The sequence below is a fragment of the Protopterus annectens genome, chromosome 11.part0, assembly GCF_019279795.1.
Source record: "Protopterus annectens isolate FY-2018-M chromosome 11.part0, PAN1.0, whole genome shotgun sequence".
Classification (NCBI taxonomy): Eukaryota; Metazoa; Chordata; order Ceratodontiformes; family Protopteridae; genus Protopterus; species Protopterus annectens.
The window spans coordinates 138,663,172-138,677,425 of NC_056745.1; the positions used below are offsets into that span (position 1 = coordinate 138,663,172).

General features: G+C 43.3%; 1 protein-coding gene across 5 annotated transcripts in view; it reads left to right on the forward strand.

The window, feature by feature from the left end:
• Positions 1–14,254, forward strand: part of LOC122815212 (voltage-dependent L-type calcium channel subunit alpha-1C-like) — a 2,602,552-nt gene that overhangs the window by 2,498,448 nt on the left and 89,850 nt on the right. For all 5 annotated transcript variants that reach the window (XM_044087523.1, XM_044087521.1, XM_044087522.1 and 2 more), the window contains one exon: positions 755–1,075. In XM_044087523.1, coding sequence (XP_043943458.1) covers positions 755–1,075 — 321 coding nt within the window. The remainder of the gene's footprint in view (positions 1–754; positions 1,076–14,254) is intronic.

The window sequence follows — 14,254 nt, forward strand, 5'->3', positions numbered from 1 at the left end:
TGCATTTCCACTTCTGTGAGCCTGTGGTGTCTTTATGTGTCTGTCTGCCCCTGTGCACTTTACTACCCTACCTTCTCTTTCCTACCCTTTTTTCCTTTCATCATCCTACTTCTTCCCTTCTAGGTAGTGAAAAACAAACAAATAAATAAATAAACATTTAAAGGAAGAAAATGCTCATGCATTGCTTTTTCTAACCTCTTGCTTCATCTTGAATGTGTCTGTCTGTGTGGTGTTGCCAAGTGTAGGAGTGAGAATGAATTAAGCAAAATAAGCAAATTTGTCACCGTTTAATCACTCTAATATGGTGGACATCTGCTTTATTTAAAAATTTTAATTAATTTGCAAGTGATTCTTCAGCCTGTACCAGGTATGATTAATTATTAACTATTTTTAACTAAGTAAACTCTGAGTAATGAACAGGATTGACAATGGCTGTTTACTTTTGTCAGTGTGCTGTGTTGTGACTTTTAGCACTTTTCGTAATGTGATTGATTGATGCAGTATAGGTGCTGATCCAGTAGAATATAGTAATTTTCTTATCTATTTTATGATTTTGCCTAGTAAGACTCTTTCATGCCACCATTTATAAATGTCACCTGAACCTCTGAGAGCTTTATTGGCTTTATACACTTGAATTAAATGTTTCCTGAAATCGTAATGCCGTAAAGCTGCAGAAGTAAAATGTTACATTCTTACCTGTTTAATGAGCTGCTGGCTTCATTTCAAACTATTCTGTTTTTTGTTTACTTTTTAGGCATTAGCAGTTGCAGGGTTAAGTCCACTGCTCCACAGCAGTCACTCTTCAGCAACGTTTCCAAGAGTATGTGGCACACCTCCTGCCACACCTTGCAGTCATGGAAGGTCACATCAGAGCATCCCAAGTGTACATTTAGAAGAGACAGCATCTTGTGAGAAGCTCAATATTAGCCTTCCATCAGTGAACTGTGGAACATGTCATTCAGACGATTCCAATGGAAACATTAGCAAAATTCGTCCAGTCTCTCTCAACATCCCCGACAAATTCAGGGAAAACATGAAGCAGTGCTATGGCAGTGCCAGCTGTCTTGTAGAAGCAGTAAGTAGCTATCTCAGTGGTATGCCCTCTATGTACCATGTTTGTCAGTTCTGTTACTATATTATGACACTTTCACAAATGAAATCTAGTTAAAGAAAGAGCCATTACTGCTTGGGAATAACTGAAATGCTTGTCATGCAATTTGAGGCATCTCAGAGTTATTTTCAGGGACCGTATCAATGAAAATACAGATTAAATACTCAGACTAAAATTTATAACATTTACAAACAGAATTAAAAAAGTATGACATTATAATGAAATCAGTACATCAGTACTCGGTGTATAGTTTTACTAATATTATTGATGGCTGTCATTTAAAGGAAACGATGTACTGTTAATTGTGTCAGCCTAGTTAGGCAAACCTATTTCTTACATTATATTATAATGCATTATTGTAAAAATACCACTTAAAAGGTTACATGTAAAGCTTTGTTTAGCCATGGTAAATGTGGTTATGTAAATAATGCTTGAATGAGTACATTTAAATTTACCTATTGGTCAACATGTGATATTGCCATTAAACATTAGAGCTCTTTTACAAAAAGTTTTCCTACATTTTAAATAAGTCCATTGTTAATCTAGACATTCTTTTGTGAATTATTTCATCTCTGTACTGTGCATGCATATCTTCAGACACAGGGTTATGGAGATGCAGTACAGTAAGAAGTGATGGCTATGCTGCTTACATTATAAGCTTAAGATTTGCTTCATTTTTGTAATATTTAATTTTAATGGACATTTTCTAGAGGTCACATAAGCAGTTTAGACTTGTCCATTTAATTTGTTTGAACTCTTGATGTAGTATTTATTTTAGAAATTAATTGTTCTTACTGTTGTGCTTGTATATTGTTTGTTGCCAGTCTGGCAGTAGTGGCTATAATATTTCCTTTTAAAATTATGTTGCTTGTATCCTTTTTTGTAGTGGTAGTTATATTTTATTAAGGAGCATTTCATTTTAGCTATTCAACCTTTATATTTTCTAAGTGTCACTGTATAAAAGTTAACCTCACATAAGAAAGTTTTATTTAACCAATTAACATATACATTTTCTTGTGTAAAGTTATACTATACTATACTATGTTATGTTGTCCTATCTCGCCTTCATTCTTAATGGTTGGGTTCGGAACCGAGCATTGTTTCCAACTCAGCCTAATAAGCTTTCACTGGCTCGAGGCTATACCCTTCCCATGATGCCTGGCGACAGTTCCCCAGATCTTGTTTGCCGCTTTGCTGGTTCAGGATTGCTTTTTGCTGGCTCAGGCTAAGTCTTTGTTTATTTACTATTTTGGATATATCTGTCTGCTATTTTCTTAGCATAATAGCTGTTAACTGCTCTAGTGAGTGTAGAGCAGTAGTTTGGTAGTTAGTGTTTCCTTTTTTGTGTTTTTTCCGCTGGATGTAGCATTGTAGTGTGGGCCATTGTTGTCGTAGGCCTCATTTATTCCTATCCCATCTAGTTTTAAGTTTGTCCTGAATGAACCCATTTAACTTAGAGGGTTTGTTTTTTGTCCCCTTTGTTTTAGTCCCATCTTAGTTAGAGGGCTCCCTCCCTTTTTCTACTACCCATTCCTGAGGTTTCTGGCTAGAGGAGATCGTTGTTTAAATTAGAGACCTCTCCTCTAGCATTTTTTTTTCTTGTTTTTTTCCCCCAGTTTAAAAAAAAAAAAAATACTTTTTGCTGTTTGTAATAATTATGTTATTCTTGTGCCCTTTTTGTGTATTGATTGGTAGCAATATTGTTGGGACATATTTATCCATTTTTTTGTTTGTTGCTGACTAGTGCAAAATGTCTAAAGATTCTGGTAAGGAAGCCTAGCAGTCTGGCTTTAAAAAGTGTGACTCGTGTACACAGAAGATGTCGCTTACTGAGGGCCACACTAGCTGTGTAAATTTCTTAGGTGCTGTCAATCTGTAGGATTCCTGCTCTGTCTGCCATGGTTGCATTTCCAGGGTCCTGCAGGAGCGTAGAAATAAGCTTATCCTAAGGGGTTTACTTAAGGGACCATTTGATGTGACTATTGAAGGAATCAGCTCTCTAAATCTTCATCAGAAAAGTCTTCAAGGAAATCTTCTTCTTCGGCTCTGGCTTCTGAGCCGACCAAGAAGCCTAAAAAACTTTTAACTTCAGACCCGAAGGATGTCGGGCCCAAGAAGACAACTTTAGCTGCTCCACCAGCTTTATTGGAGCCGACTCGGAGCCAAAAAAGGAGCTGGTCCCAGACCCTGGAGCCGGTCTACTCAGTGCCCCAGTCACCCCTCTTGCAATCGGTGGCTAGTAGCCATAAGTCCTCCACTATCTCCTCTCGATCCTCTAGGAGTCTCTCAGACAATGATGTGGAGCGGGTGGTCAAGAGGTTGCTTCAAACACCAGCCTTATCCAAAAGTCTCTTGAGTCCAGCCCAGATGGAAGTGGAACCAATGCCTGTACCTGCCTTGTCTTCTGTTCCTCCTCTGACTCGGACGAGCTCGGAGCCAGAGTGCCTGGATGTCCATGTGGTGGAATTGTCAAGTCCAAAAATCGCAACTGTTGTCTTGGCCCCTGGCTTCTGCTCCGACCTCTTTGATGCTGTCTTCTCTTGAAGGGTCTGAGAGTCAATACTCCCTCATCTGCTCCAGGGAGGAGAGTCAAATCAGAGCTTTGGTGTAAGTGAGTTCGGCCACATCAGCCTCGGAGCCATCCTTCTTGGCGCGGGGGAGGTCCCCCGGCTCCTCTGAGCCGGAGGCTCTCTCAAGCCAGGATTGTTGTGCCTTTGAGGTGATGAGGAGCGTGCTTCCCCCCAGACAGCTCCACCCTCGGCTTCAGCAACTCTTCTTCCAAAAGGACCGGTGTCAACCTCTGTACTGTCCCTCCAGCCCAAGCGTAGAGAGCTAATGCCCCAGGATGCCCCAATGGGTGATCCACTGTCTTCTGAAACTTCCCCAGTGTATCCCTCTGAGGAGGTCCCTCGGAAGAGGACTTGTAAGAGGAAACATTTAGACTCCCCTGAGTCTGTCATGTCTGATACGGACTTAGAGGATTCAGAAGGGTCCCCACAGTCACCCTCTGAGGATGTCTCTTTTTCAGACATCTTAGGGAAACAGAAGAGTGGCTGGAAGACCCTCTCCCTTCTGAAGATGAATCATTATACCTCGGGGCATTTAGATCTCGACCGGCCACCTCTTGGGTGTCTCCGCCTTAAAACCAAATCCTTGAAATAGTCAGTTGAAAGGCATAGGGCTCCCCAGAATCTGTGGAACCTGTCTTGAGGAGGCCCAATAAGTTTATTACTGCCCCGGACAACAAGCAATTCTTAACCAAAGGTGTCCCAGTAGATACTGTGGTGGTGGTGGTGGTGATGGCGGCCACCAAGAAGGAATTAGCTGAAACTTCTTCATCTGTCTGTCCACCGAATAAGGAGTCTTGAACAATGGACAGATATGGGAAGCATATGTTTTCTTCAGCGGCCTTTACTCTTAGGTTTCTACCAATTCAAAAACTGTGGAGAATAAACGCCTTATGAACTTTATGTCAGATCAACTAAATCCGTTGCTAACTGAGCAAATGTTTTATGATACATCAGATGTATCATATGATTAAGGCACTACTTTGAAGGTACGTGACATGAAGAGGAATATAGAGAATGATTTCTACAAATTTAAGCGTCTTCAGTGTCAATGCTTCCATTTTGAAGCATGTATCAGTATGAATGTTATACCAAGGGGACTTTGTGTCCTCACTATGCCTACATACGGTGACACCCTCACTGTGCCTACATACGGTGACACCTATCCCCAGCTTTTGGCACAATGGCAACGGCTCAACTGGGAAACCAGTAGAGCCTACCTTCGATTACTTATTGAGTTCTTCCAAGCCATGTAATTGGAACTCATAGGTAAGGTACAACATAATCAATGTGAATTAGCTGTCCTTATTGTGGAAGAGAGCATGGACTTATTTCTCAACGAACTCATTGAGAAAATTACTCAGTATGAGAAAAAGTTGTTGTTGCAAAAAAGAAAGAAACTTTCTAGAGATCTACAAGACTTTAAAAATCATAATGTGTTTACTTGGCCAAGGACTCAAGTTGGTTCTATTAACACTACCACCGGTTAATCAACAGAGCCGGTAGGTAGTATGATTCAAACCTTGGATACAACCATTGTTAACCAACAAAAAATTACTGTTCAGACTAATTCTGTTCAGATTGATTCTCCGGGGTCATGTACATCAGTGTATTCTACACCATTGAGTGAAGTTATAACTACTAATGCAGAATGCCCTGACAAGGCTTCTGCTTCTACTCTGACAGTGAGGCGGAAAATTATTTCTCCCCTTCAACAAGATTAGGTTTTTCGTCTCTTCCACTGCCGTTCTGTCAGAACAGGAAGAAGTCGTTTGAGCAGGAGTATCGTCGTTCAGGACAGAAAAGGAAAGAACCACCAGCCTCATACCAAAATAAGTCATTGAAGAAAATGTGGAATCTAAATTCAGAGACTTAGTCTGGAATATTTCCAGGTATGATCTGACTTTACATGAACAGTCATTGTTGCAAAGAGGACTTGGTTTTATACCTACCTCACATACAGATGTCAGTGAGTTATTAATTGAGTTACGAATGTTTACTCACAATTTAGCTATGAAATTGCTATACATGGGCAGCAATGATAATATGCCTACAAATTTTAAAAAACCTAGTCAGTACTGCCTAGTAACATTGAGGTTTTTATTAAAGCTTGTGAAAATGATGTATATAGTTGACTTGATGTGTGGCGACCCCACAATGATTGTAATTTAACGAACAAAGAGTTTAAAGCATTGCAGAGTTTACGTTTAAATCCAGATATTGTAATACACCCCTCGGATAAAGGGGGTCCTATTGTTGTTTTAAATACTGATTATTATTTGAAGAAAATGAATGAAATGTTAGCAGATAGGACAGTTTATACTATCATTCAGTGGAATATAGTGTATAACATGAAACAATAAATAGATACTGCTTTGCTTGAATGTTTCCATATGGGATTGTTAGATAAACAGCTACTTGACTATTTCAATGTTAAAGAACCACTGATACCACAACTACATGGTCTCCCGAAGGTACATAAACATCCAACACTTCCCCCATTGAGACCCATTGTTGCCGGAGGGGGGTGGTTGACCGAACCTCTGTCTATATATCTTGACACCCAATTGAGGAATGTTTTCAATTTGTATCCTTTTGTCTTAAAAGATACACAACAGTTTTTGCAGGATTTATATAGTTTTGTCAGTAAGTCATCTGAGTTTCCTTTTGAGTTACTTGCTACAATGGATGTAGTTTCACTCTTTACATGAATTCCCAATGATGAAGGTATCAGAATGGTGAAGAATGTTCTGCTTAGACATGATAATTATAGTCCACAGCACATAGATTTTATTTGCATGCTTTTAGAACTAGTTCTAGAACATAATGTTTGTATTTGCAAATAATTACTATTGGCAAACAGCTGGTGTCGCTATGGGCACCAGCTGTGCCAATTCATATGCAAATTTAGTGATGTTAGAGTGGGAACAGCAGAATGTTATGAATGTGAAAGATGGACAGGTAGCTTTTTATTGACGATTTGTCAATGTCATTATTTGTTGGAAGGGCAATGAACATGATTTGACTTCATTTTATCATAAATTGAATAGTAGTAGTCCCTTCTTGCAATTTACTCTTAATATGTCTACAGATAGTGTTAATTTTTTAGGTGTAATGGTTTCTGTGGAGAACAATATTATAAGAACCAAGGGGCACAGAAAGGATTGCTATAATACACCTGCCTTCTTAATGGATGCACCCACATCACGTTTTTTCTAATGTTGTTCTAGGACAGGGCATGAGGGTGTCTCGCCTGTCAGGCGATGAAGTGAGTTTTTCATGTGAGATGGACTACCTTAAAGATGCTTTTATACATAGGGGTTACTCAACAGCTGAGGTTGATCAAACGTTAATGAAAGTTCGTAAAGAACGTCCTGGAAGGGGGAAACCCTATTATTCTGAACATTCGATCTTATTGAATAATTGCTCATCCCAGAGGCCATCTCATCTTCCCTTAGTTCTTTCTTTTGCACAAGATATTGATTTGGTGAAACAAATAATAAATAAAAATTGGTCAGTGTTGTTAGTGGACCAAGAAACAAGTAAGGTAGTGGGTCCTTCCCCCAAGTTTGTCTATAAGAATAGGAAAAATCTGAGACAAATGCTGTGTTATCCTAAGCTTGCACTGACTGCATCTACACCATTGGGAGGCACACTGTAATGTAGACCTTGTCCATATTGTTAATTTGTGGACAAATCAAGATTTTTTAAGCATCCTGTCACTGGGAAACTTTGGGAGTTACGTCCGTTAGCTAATTGTAACACGGTTAATTTGGTCTGTGTTGCACATTGTGTCAAATGTTTTCATTTTTACGTTGGCAAGACTAATAGGAGATTAAGAGACAGGATTCGGGACCATGATTATTGTACAAGGAGAGGTGAATTATTTAGTGCACTTGCAAAGCACACTCTAGAGTTAGGAAGGGAACATACTTTTTTTATTTCAAGTTTTATCTGTTATACACGATAATGGCAGACTAGGACCCATTAGTCATAATACTGAAAACATCGAACTATAGTGGATCCTGAGACTTGGGGCACATAGATATATGGGGCTTAATGACTCTGTCCCTATTAAATCAGCTTTAAGGATGAAGAAACTTAAATGAGAAGGTTAAACAATGTATAACTATGTATATATGTGGATTTTTATGCTGTATGTAAGTAGCTGTTGCTTTAACCTGCTTTTTACTAATTGGATTATTAATTGTGTTTCTGGTGGGAATTTTATTGATTAATTGGCTGTTGGGGAGTTTGTATATAAGGATGCTGTGTTTTTTATTGTAACTATGTCTGATGAAGCGGTTTGTTTTGACCGCAAAAACGCTTACTTCTGGTTCTATTTCGCAGTAAAAGATTTTTTACATCGTTTGCTGTCAGCATCTACCTTCCAGGTTGGGATTTTTCATTCTGGTTACTCTTAGGTCGCTGAATTATTTATCCCATTTTACCCAACTTCAGAGGGATCTCCTGAAAAAGCTAAGAGATACCCTCCAGGGTGCTACAGCTGTGGGGGTGCCAGACACGGTAAACTCTCAGCTTGCAACTCTAACTTCTGTAGTAAACTCCTCCATGAGCCTCATCTCCTACACAGCCGATGGAGTGAGTAGGGTGACAGGCACAGGAATAGCTCTGAGAAGACATTCCTGGATGCGCCTTTGCGAGTTTGCTGAACCCTTTAAGTTTTCCTTTATAAATGCCCCACTTTGATGGCTCATTCTTGTTCGGGCCAAAAGTTAAAGAGACTCTTGCCAGGTGAAAACAAGAAGGCAAAACTCTGTCTGCCATGGGAGTAGGCTTTTCCATCCTTACCAGGCCTTATCCCAAAGGTCAGAAGGGTGGAAAAATGTGGATTCCGGAAATCCCAAATAGCTTTGCTGGATGCACATGGTGAATTTTCCCCCAGGGGCAGAAGGGGAAATAATAATGGAAGACACCGCACTCGCAGCAGAGGGGGTCCGCCGAACCAGTGCGACAGAGATAAGTTCTCTGGTAGACCCTTCCAGTGCTCCTGAAAGGCCTGTCCATCTCTGGAGGCAGTTGCTAGAAAAAACGAGTCATCCAAAAAGTCACCACAGACCAAATCGGATCCGGGACTTTTACTCAAGGTTCTTTTTAGTTCCAAAGAAGACAGGGGACTGGAGACCAATCTTGGATCACAGCAAGCTGAAAAAGTCTGTAAAAAAAGCAAAGTTCTGGATGATGACACTGCACTCTATACTCTCTTTTCTGCTACAAGACAATTGGATGTGCTAAATAAATTTTTAGGATGTGTGCTACCATATAAAGATGGACAGGTGATCCAGGAGATATCTACACTTTGGCTGGGAGCCAGTCATTACCAATTCAGAGCACTGCCCTTTGGTCTCACTAAAGCCCCCAGAGTGTTCATCAAGTGCATGGCAGTAGTTATGGCTCACCTGAGGCATCTAGGATTCCAGGTGTTTCCATACTTAGACGACTGGCTCCTGACCACCACCACAGAGCATCTACTGGCCAGGGCAAGGGACACCACCATTCATCTCTGCTCAGAGCTAGGTATTACCATAAATTTCAAAAAATCTGCCTTGTTGCCTTCACAGTATATTATCTTCATAGGGGCAGACTTAAACACAAAAGACATGGTAGCAAAACTGTCTCACAACAGAGTACAAATGCTACGTTGTCAGATATCAATCTTGCTCATGAGGAGGAAAGTGCAAGCAAAGTTTGTTCTCAAGGTTTTGGGTTCAATGGCAGCGGCGATAACTTTAGTTCCACTGGTGTGTCTGCACATGAGGGAATTATGGTGGCTGCTCTTTGCTCAATGGTCCATGCAGGAGTTACCCATGTCACATAAGATCCTCATTACAGACACCTGCAAGAAGGACCTGTGATGGTGGCTTTAGTCCACGCAGGTAACGATAGGCAGACCTTTTGTTCTTCCCCATCCAGTAGCTACAGTGACCATGGATGCTTCCCAGATAGGGTGGGGAGGGGCATTATTTGGGACAGACTGTCCAAGAGACTTGTCAGGAACATGAATACCACTTGCACATCAATGTACTAGAGATGAGAGCAGTGCTTCTGGCATTGCAAGCATTCCAGAGTTCTCTTCCGACAGGTACAATTACAATGCAGACAGACAATATGTCCGTGGTGTGGTACATCAACAAACAAGTTGAAACCAAATTCTACCCTCTGTGTCGAGAGACTCAAAGAGTATGGCAATGGGCAATTTCTTCTCAACATTTTCTAACTGCAACGCACATCCCAGGGAAATCCAATGTGACAGCGGACAGATTAAGCCGGGCAATTCTTATGCCTCATGAACGGTCCCTGAAATAGGAAGTTGCAAATCAAATTTTTCGCAAGTGGGGCCAGCCTTGCTGTAACCTCTTTGCCACGTCCACAAACTCCAAATTTAGCAGCTACCTTGCCCTAATCCCCCCTCCGGGGGAGTCACAAAGGGGTGCACTTGTTCACGATTGGTCCCTGGGCCTTCTTTATACCTTTCCCCCATTTCCATTAATACCCAAAGTTCTACAGAAAGCCAAACTTTTGAGTCGCAAACTAATTCTCATCGCTTTGTACTGGCCTCGTCATATCTGGTTCCCTTTCCTATGGCCCCATCTGCAGGAGGAGCCTTGGATTCTGGACCCGGTGCCGGATCTTCTGACCCATCAGTCGGGAATGCTACAACCCTTCATCCAAACCCTCAAGCTGATGGCTTGGTTGCTCCAATTGCCATCTTAGCCAAGCTTCCGAATATATTCCCGGCAGTGCGACACAATGTGATAGTGTTCAATCTCGCCGTTTGTTCTTACACATGGGTTCGGAGCCGATCCTCGGCTCCGTGTCGGCCGCTTGCAAGCTCTGCATCGAGAAGAAGCTCGAGACAATCTAATACCCACAATCCCCCTCTGCCTTTACGTCAGATCTAGTTTGCCGCTGCTGTGTTCGCATCGCTGGGAGCTAGCTCGAGCATCTTAAGTTAAGATATAACTTATTTTTGTTATATTTTATTGGAAAATTTGTTCTCATAGATAACAGAAAGGATTAGTTGATATACTGAGTGTATGTGTGTTTGAGTAGGTTGAATTCTCGGTACCGTTAAGTTTATTAATTGGTTAGAGTTTTTCGGGGCCTACCAACCCTACTTAAATTTGACACCGGACTTGACATTTAAATCGGATTTGACTTTTTTTCACCGGATTTGACTCTTATACTGGACTTGACTCTTATCTTACTTGTAAAATGTCTGATAAAGTGAAATCAGGTTTTAAGCGTTGTCAGTGTGGCCAAAAAGTGTCAGTGACTGACAACCATAGTCCCTGCGTCTACTACCTTGGCCCTCTCCACTTACAAGAGGACTGTTCAATCTGTCACTCTTTTAGTGGGAGGGTCATGACAGATAGGCGCAGGAAACTCATGGACAGAGGATTATTAAAACCTTCCTTTCAGGAGGCTCTGGATGCTTCTGACCAGGCATCGAAATCCTCGAAGGAATCGAAGACGTTGGCGTCCAAGTCATCGGCCTCGAGCTCTTCGAGGAAAGTTAGATCACCGGTTCCACAGACTTCGGGCCGAGTGTTCAACTGGTGTCGGTTCCTGAGCCTCGAGTCTTGGAACCGTGATGGAGCTCCCTCCTTCGACTTTATTGAGGTCGGCTCCGTCTTCGGTTCCTTCGACCCGTTCTTCTTCCAAACTCTCCGATGTCGATGTGGATCGTGTGGTGCAGAAGTTATTGGAGCATTCGCCCTGTCCAAACTTATTTCAGTTTCCACCCAGTTGGTGTCGAAACTTGAAGGCCTCCCAGTGTCTCCATCCATTCCTCCTCCGAGACCTGTCCAGTCTTTGGAGCCGGAAGAGGTTGATCTTCTGATTGTGGAGCCCTCGGGTCCAGAACCGCCCTTTTCTCGGTCTGTTCCTCTCACCTCGACTCCGTCGGACCCGATACCGAGTCTCGGAGCCGACGATCTGTCCTTGGTTCCGGGGCGAGAGTCGAACCGACGTTCGGTTCCGACTCTTCCCTCGGGCCTCGGCGCGGATCGATTCGGCTCCGTCCTCGGGTCGATGCCTTCGTGCCTGTTTCGGGATTCTTCCCATTTCTTCGAACCGGAGATTCTTCGATTCGGGACCCGGGGGCGTTCGACCTAATGAGGAAGGTGTTGTCTACCCAGACAACCACATCAGTGGAAGCAACCTCTCCTCCCCATAAAGGGCCGTTATCCTCCTCTGCACCCACGGCCACATCCAAGCATCGAGCACCAGTGTCTCAGCCACCCCTGGAGGGTGCCCCCTCTTCCTCGGAGGCTTCTTCGGATGCTCCCCACGAAGAAGTCCCTAGGAAAAGATTGTGTAAGAGGAGACACTTGGATTCTCCACAAGAATCCTTGACATCCGATACTGACTTAGATGAGTCAGAAGGGTCCCTAAGTCACCTTCAGAAGATGTCTCTTTTTCGGACATATTGGAGATCCTGAAACAGAGAGGTGACTGGCAGTCCCTCCCCCCTTCTGAGGATGAGTCAGTTTTGCTGAAGGCATTCGGTGCTCGCCCTTCTTCCTCCTGGGTCACTCCGCCTGACAAATTAATGGAACTTATTGCTCAAGGGCGGGAGGCTCCTGACACAGTGGAACCAGTCCCAAGGAAACCCAATAAGTATATCACTGCACCTCAGGACAAGACCTACTTAACAAAAGGAGTTCCAGTGGACGCTATGGTGGTGGCAGCGGCCACGAAAAAGGAGATGTCGGAATCTTCCTCATCTGTCCATCCCCCTAATAAAGATTCTAGGACTATGGACAGGTACAGGAAGCGCATTTTTAGTTCAGCGGCTTTTTCCATGCGATCCCTGAACTATTTGACCCATTTTACACGACTACAGAGGGATCTAGTCAAAGAGTTGGGAGATACCCTCCAGGGTACTACAGATGCTGCTGTCTCAGAGAAAGTGACAGCGCAACTTAATACCCTTACATCCATTGTGAACTCGTCCATGAGGCTGATTTCTTACGCAGCCGAAGGTTCGAGTAGGGCAGCAGCTTCAGCGATTGCTCTTCGCAGACAATCCTGGATGCGCTTATGTTCATTTGCGGAAGCCTTCAAGTCTTCCTTTACTAACGCCCCATTTGACGGTGCCACTCTCTTTGGCCCCAAAGTAAAGGAGACCCTTACCCGGTGTGAACAGGAGGGAAAGACTCTGTCTGCTGTCGGAGTCCGTTTTCCACCCCAACCAGACCGTACCCCAAAGGGCAACGTGGTGGAAAAATGTGGTTTCAAAACCCCAAGGATCTTTCCCAGGCACACAGGGTGATGCCCTTCTAGAGGCAGAGGAGGGGCAGAGGTGGAAGACGCCACCCTGGCGGCAGAGGGGGTCCGCAGCATCAAGGTGACAGGGATACACTCGCTGGTAAACCTTTCCAGCACTCATGAGAGGAGGCCCGACTGTCCTGCTGTGGAGGCAGTCGGGGGTCGTTTAGCTTTATACCCTCAGGCCTGGCAAAATATAACTACAGACAAGTGGGTAAAAAGCGTGGTTACCAGAGGTTACAACATACCCTTTCTATCCCATCCCATTCCAAAGAAAAGACTCCCAGATGTACCGCCCCATCTAGAGCCAGCAGCTATAGAAATTTCAAAGCTGCTAGAAAAAGAGTCATCCAACCAGTCCCAGCGGACCAGCAAGGATTCGGGACTTACTCAAGGTTCTTTTTAGTTCCAAAGAAAACAGGGGACTGGAGGCCCATCCTGGACCTAAGCGACCTCAATACCTTCGTCAAGAAAGAAAAGTTCCGAATGGTCACGCTTCAATCGATCCTTCCATTCTTACAGAAGGACGACTGGATGTGCTCAATAGATCTGGAGGATGCATACTACCACATCAAAATGGACAGGGCATCCAGAGATCATTTGCGCTTCCGGATGGGGGCCAGTCACTTTCAATTTCGAGCCCTGCCCTTTGGTCTGACCTCAGCCCCCAGGGTCTTCACCAAATGCATGGCAGTGGTAGCGTCTCACTTGAGACGCCAAGGATTCCAGGTGTTTCCGTATCTGGACGACTGGCTCCTTTCTGCCACCACCCAGCGTCAACTATTACAGGCCAGAGACTATACTCTTCAACTGTGTGTTCACCTAGGAATTTCCGTAAACTTCGGAAAATCCTTACTTCAGCCATCACAGAGTATCTTGTTCATAGGAGCGGAATTAAACACACGCCAGTTAATTCTAAGACTTCCTCCAGAAAGGATACTTTCACTTCAGACTCACATACGTCTTCTTCTCTTGTCCAGGAAATCTCCAGCAAAACTGGTACTGAAGGTTTTGGGACTCATGTCAGCTTCTCTTATTGCAATACCCTTGGGAAGGCTGCACATGAGAGTCCTACAATGGCTACTGTTTGCACAATGGTCGTTCCAACAACTACCTCTAACACACGAGATTCTTATAACTAACACATGCAAAACACACCTAAACTGGTGGCTTCAAACGCAACCTTTCCAAGGGGAGACCATTTGTGCTACCCACGCCTACAGTTACGGTGACCACGGACGCTTCCCTGATAGGGTGGGGGGGCATCTTTCAGGGACAGACA